The sequence below is a fragment of the Populus alba genome, chromosome 15 (assembly GCF_005239225.2).
Source record: "Populus alba chromosome 15, ASM523922v2, whole genome shotgun sequence".
NCBI lineage: Eukaryota > Viridiplantae > Streptophyta > Magnoliopsida > Malpighiales > Salicaceae > Populus > Populus alba.
The window spans coordinates 12,729,560-12,736,035 of NC_133298.1; the positions used below are offsets into that span (position 1 = coordinate 12,729,560).

At 29.8% G+C, this 6,476-nt stretch overlaps 1 protein-coding gene across 1 annotated transcript; it reads right to left on the reverse strand.

Annotated features, from left to right (window-relative positions):
* Window positions 1–4,401: 4,401 nt before the first annotated feature.
* On the reverse strand, window positions 4,402–5,826 carry LOC118033365 (transcription factor PRE3-like). The gene is made up of 2 exons (XM_035038320.2): window positions 5,319–5,826; window positions 4,402–4,752 (listed from the first exon to the last, which is right to left on the reverse strand). Exons 1-2 carry the CDS (start codon window positions 5,442–5,444, stop codon window positions 4,603–4,605), a joined length of 276 nt encoding a protein of 91 aa, XP_034894211.1. The 5' UTR covers window positions 5,445–5,826; the 3' UTR covers window positions 4,402–4,602.
* Window positions 5,827–6,476: the final 650 nt, after the last annotated feature.

Genomic DNA, 6,476 nt, shown 5'->3' on the forward strand with positions numbered 1-6,476 from the left:
TCGTGGCCATCATTCTCAAGGAAACTACAGACATTTTGATTATGAAAATTAGCGAGTTTTGCTAGCAAGGCTCACGAAAAGGGTGTTTGATTTGACCTCCTTAAAAGAACAAAGGTGTAAAAGCGATAACCCTAATGAACTTTAATATTCTTTTATTCTGAAGGGCTGGATTGATGCCACGTGCTTGTAGTGCACGTGATTGGACTCTTTAAAACCATCAAGAAATGTTAAGGTGGCATGGAGGCAACCATAACGAGCCTTTCTCCAAGCCTATCAAATCAAGATTTCCTAAATATTGCCAAAGGTCCCATATCAAATCGATTGTAGATCCTATCACATATCCTTGATTTAGCTTTATAAGCAAAAGCCCCAATGAAGGTGTTTCGCTCGACACCGATCCATGTAGATGTCATTTAGAACACGGATATGTTAGAAACACGGAAATTAGAGTGTAGAAAAATAATGAACGAGGAGAGAGGATGCATGGAAAGGACTTAGTCTTTGTTAGTTTTTATTTATTTATTTATTTACATGGATGTTCGGGCCAGCTTGCGCGCACCACGACTAATCCCACGGCCCACTGAACATCTTGCAAACTCAGTGAGCATGTAAGGCACCGCGGGGGTGATAGGTGTGCACAGTAAGGTTTGAACCCTAATGCAGAGGAAGAGAACCCTAGTGCAGAGGAAGAGAACAAGCCCCTTCCACCACTAGGCCAAGACCTCAAATGCATGTTAGTTTAATATTATTGGTAATTGATTGGTTGATTACATATAATATTATTATATTTGTATTAATACATAGTTATTATTAATAAAAACTTAATTTATTTTCAGTATTCATATAATGTTAAATACTAGATATTTATTAGAGTCATAGAGACTGATACATATTATATTCTTTTCTTTATGAAAGGAATTAATTGTTCTCATAAGCTGAGGTATAAAGGGATACCTAAAACTAATATGTAGGTGTTTTTCATAAAATATGTACACTGAACTAAACCGTATGAGAATTTTATACGGAATATTATTAAGTAGAGAATAAACATGATTTAACATGGTACACATACTTTATGCTTTAATGTTAAATTAGAATATTATTGATGAAATGATAGTAATTACATTGAGAAATCAGTCACTAAAAGGTTAAGTTAAACCACTAATGACTTTTCTAATGTTTGAGATATTATGACACGTTGCTAGACAATGCATATGATCTTTAAATATAAATTAATCAATTATTGAATTGATAATAAATTAAATTATTTAAATTATTGAATTCTATTTAATTATAATTATGATTTATATTTAGGCTAACATATTATGAACTTAATAAGTCACACACATTAAGAACCATTAGTCAGAAATTAAATTATGATGTTTTAATAAGTATAACTTGATTAAAATATATTTTAGAGATTAAGGACAAGAATATAATTAATATAAAGATTATATTTCTAAACCTAGAAAAATCAAGTAAGGACTTGATTGAGTTCATTTATAAAATTATCCTGAATTAATATTTGGATATTATTCAAATGGTAAGTTGATATTTTATTAATTTATAAGGTTTTTCAGATTTTTCTATAAATAGTAAGTTATGCCTCTTATTTTTAATAAGTTGTTGTCTGTTAGATAAAAAAAAAAAAAAAAACTACATAAATCACAGAATAAATAACTAGCACTCTAGGCATAACAATTCCTCTCTTCTAAATAGGGATTTTAGAGATTTATTACTAGTGGTTCATGTGGATTATCGTTGGAGGCTGGATAATTGAACGACTTATGATTTATGACAACTCAGCCTTTAAAGAATTATTTGAAACTGATGAATATCAGATATTCAGGTAATAAATCCCTAAATAACTTTAGATCTGTCTAATGGGATCCTAGGGACTCCCGAATAATTTTGTTGTATCATTGTCATCGCGTGTATTATATTTGGAAAACCAACAGTTTGTGACCATGAACAAATTCCATATGTTTACAAGTACAAATAGCAAACTCGATCTCCAACTAATCAAGGTGTGAACTATTTAAAACAACCAACACTTTTCACATATATTTATCACTTGATGGCCGAACCTTGGGTCATTCTGGTGCACCTCACTCCCTTTGGTTCTTGCAAGTTAGGTTTGCTGCAATTCAGTACATCATAGGTTTTGCAGGTCTAGGCTCTTTCATTTAAGCTTCTTATGCTTGCATAAACACAATATTTGACATGAAAACTTATGGTACTTGATAATTGCATAGGAATTGTGTATATATAATGATGATGTTGTATGATGTTTTGATTTTTTTTTTTTTTTTGTTAGTGTATATGCTTAATTTATAGCCAATTAGTTGGTTACACATGATATTGATATTGTTCATGTAAATATATTTAATTAATTAATTAAAGGATAATTATATTTAATATTTATCCAATATTTTATTAATGAATCTAAGGTAAAGATAAAGTTCTTACAAAAATGCTTTGCAAGGAAAACTATAAAGTTGTTATAATTATGAAATTCTTATTGCATCAAAGTATTATTCATAAATGTTTCTAGTCAATGCTCCATTAAGACTGGATATTAGTTAGAGTTGTTGATACGGATACATATTATGTTATTTCCTTTATAAAAGGAAGTGGTTGTTCTTATAAGTTGAGGTATGAAGGATACCTAGAACTAATATAGAGGTGTTTATTAGATGACATGTACAGTGAACTAACTCGCAAGAAAATTTCATATGGAGAGATTGTTTGTGTCTACGATAAAAGGCTCACATAATGATTATATAAATAACCCTTAGACTTGAAATTACTAAGTTATCTTATATAAAAAAAAAAAAAAAAGTGTTATGTTTTGATCTTGCTACACGTTGTTCTAATCAAAGGTAACAAATAGACAAATATTGGGTATAACTTTAACTATATGAAAGTATTTAAGTAATCAAGATATGATTTATCACTCTAGGTGAATTAGAAAAAAAAAATATTTCATCTATTTTCAAATAGTATTTATTCTAAATTCTTGTGTAAGGTGAAATGAGATATGAAAAGAGTTTCAAATCTTACTCAAAGAATCAATAACTATAGTGTTGAGAATAAACATGATTTGACATAGTAGACTCACTCTATGCTATAATATCTAAATCAAAACATTGTTAATAAAGGGATAATAATTATATTGATAAATTGGTCACTGAAAGGTCCAATCAAACCACTTATGACTTTCATAATATATAAGAGATCATAATAAATTTCTAGACATTGTACTTGATTTTCAAATATAAAGTAATTAATTATTGAATCGATAATAAATTACTTTGTTTAATTTATGTAATCGTATTATATTTAAGTTTATAATTTATATTTGAGTCAACTTATTAGGAAACCTAATAGATTAAATACATAAGAACCATTTGTCAGAAATTAAATGGGATGATTAATCAAGTGACTTGATTATAAATATATTTTAGAAATCAATTACTAGAATGTAATTATTACATGGAATTACAATTCTAGATCTAGAAACAATCATGTAAGAATTTTATTGGATAAATTTCTAAAATTAACCTAAAATAATATATGTGATATTATTTAAGAGGCAAATTATTAATTTATCATTTATTGGGTTTTTAGGTTTCTCTATTAATAAAAAGTTATGCTTTTTATTTTTTGTGATGTAAATAAAGTACAGTACAAAAATATTTAAAACATAAGATAAAAGAGTTAGCACTCAAAGGTATAACAATTTTTTTTTTCTAAAAGTTGAAGAGATTTTTCTTTAATAGTTCGTATAAATTACTATTAAAAATAAAATATTTAGATGATTTGTAATTTCTAATAACCCAATACAATTATTCAGCCGACAAAAATATACAAGTCCCTTTCCTAATCTTTAGCCGATTTCATTTACTATCATTATCATATGTATGTCTGTTTCGGCGTTTCACAAGCCATGATCCGTTTTGAACATGTGATTTCACATCTCAGCAAAATTGCACCACCACCCTACGAACTTCCGTCTCTGATCATATAATACCTTGTATATATGTTTTTCGCAGATGAAGAGGTTATATATTTGTTGATCATTATCCTTTCAGAGCACTATAGTGAAAGATTAACCAAAATAACCTGCAGACGCGCACACACCCATATATATGGGCTTGGCAAGCAGACAATAGTGACCCAATCTAGATCTAACCTTAATTCATTAATTAAAAGTCAAAATATGCAAGGATTCCAAGAACCGTCCACTGATCTCTCCCCTTATTTATTTATTTTTTTCGTAAGAGGGGATTAATAATACCTTGCTATACGTTGTTTTGATAGAACGATGGCAATGATTTGTTTTAATCAAAAGTGCCATGCATGCTGTTGTGCAGAAATTGATAAGCTCATTTGCCAGCAAATATTATTATTATTATTATTATATTCCTTGACAAAGCTTTGCCAAAGGATTTTTTAATCTCTAAAAAGCATTATTACGGATTGATTCTAGTGCTAAAATCTAGATATTAAAAGATAGATAAAAACAAGGGAAGAGAGGGAAACAAACACACACGATCCTACTGCATGGGCTAATTAACAAGTACTAATCCTTAACTAGCCCTATTGCTTAAGCAAATTCCTAATTATCGCAGCTTGAGTAGTGTCTGCTGTTTCTAATAGCTCAGAAAGCCGCGCGCTAAGATCATCAACCTCTCTGTGCAAGCTTTTAATATAGTTGCATGTCTCCTGCAAGGCCTTGGCAGCTGAGACCTACGAAGAATAAAAAAATAAAAAATAAATCCAATTTTAAGTTGAAAGCTAGGAAATTAAGCACAAGCATATACAGAACAGAAGGTCTTAACATTAGCTAGAAAGTAGAGTGAACGTCATAGCTAGCATATACAGAAGATCTGTAAACAGCTCAGTACTCCAAGAAATTGCACAGTACTTGAATATCAGAAGTGATACATGGAAGTTTATTCTTAAAGTTCATGTGTCTTTGTAGGTATTCCATGGATAAGTAGAGGAAGAAGTTACAGCAAAAGCACATGCGCTAGAAATATATATATATATATATATATATATATATATATATATGATGGAATCGATCAATCTTCAATAATTGTACCAATTATTAGAATTGTTTTTCGCTCGTAAACCATGCACATCCGATCCCTTTATTTTTTTCTTGGATTAATTTTTGTTTGAGACCAGACAAATTAATAGGAAAGTGGTAAATATAGTATATGACGACTAGTTACAAAATAGACTTGATACATAGCTAGAGATAAGTAGAAAAGTGTTTTTTGATAATATTATGACTCCTACTATAGTACCTTTTCAGAACGCCGATTGCGAGTCTCGGGAAGAAGTTGTTGCAACTTTGTAACAAGGTCAAGGATCTGATCATCATTGATTCTTGAACTACCTGATTGCCTTGATCGCGACTTCCGGCTAGACATATCTTAATATTAACTTGTAATTAAAACAAAGGTTAGCTGATTAATGATGTATAATTAAGAAACAAAGTAAGGATATATAATTAAAGAAGAAATAATAGTAGTCTATAAATATATATTGAAGGTTAACATGACTAGGCACCAAGTAAAAAGTATATCTAGCTAGGTAGCAAGAAAGAAAGCCACAGGGAAAGAAAAGGAGTGAAGAGACTACTACTACAACTACAAGTTATGGAAACAAGTGAGGCACTGGAAGGAGAAAATTAAGAAAGAGAGAGGTAGCAAGAACAAGATCACAAGCAGTGGCGGTGGAGCTGGTGGAGAAAACAGATTAATACATGGGAGAGAGCACTGGGATAAGCTTGCATTTAAATAGGGGTTTCAGAGAGAGAGAGAGAGAGAGAGAGAGAGAATCAAGTCTGTAGAGATACGCCAAACTGTATTTCCTTAGGGTTTGTTTTCAGGTCGGAGTTTGATCTCTACTCGAATCTCACACTCGGAGCCAGCGAGCACGTCAGTCCCTCCACCCAATACCATCTTATTTTATTATCTCCATAATTAACATGGTTTTTCTTCCGACCTGACTAGATTTATTATATATTATCATATAATGTATTAGATTCTTTTACTATAGCAAAACAGATACGAGAGGTGAACGTTTGAAAAAAAAAAAACAAAACAAAAAGTCTCCATTAATATATAAATTAGTCTGAAAATATTTTTATCATCAAATCAAAAAAAAATGTTATGCACTCTATATTTATTAATTGTTTTAAATCAATAATTCATAATTATAGATCATCTTTAAAATTTAAGCTATGAAAGTATTTTTTTTTACTTTTTTCTTAAATAATAGGGAGTGAGGGCAGGGATATATCTTTCAACAAATTCTTATTAAATACTATAAGTTTAAGTTAATATTTGCAGACAATTTGTATAAATTATAAGTTCAAGTTAATCAATAGTTTAGAGAATATTTGAAGCTAGTTAGTTTTTTTAAAAAAATCAATTCATTTAAGTTGTTCTGAATTTGTG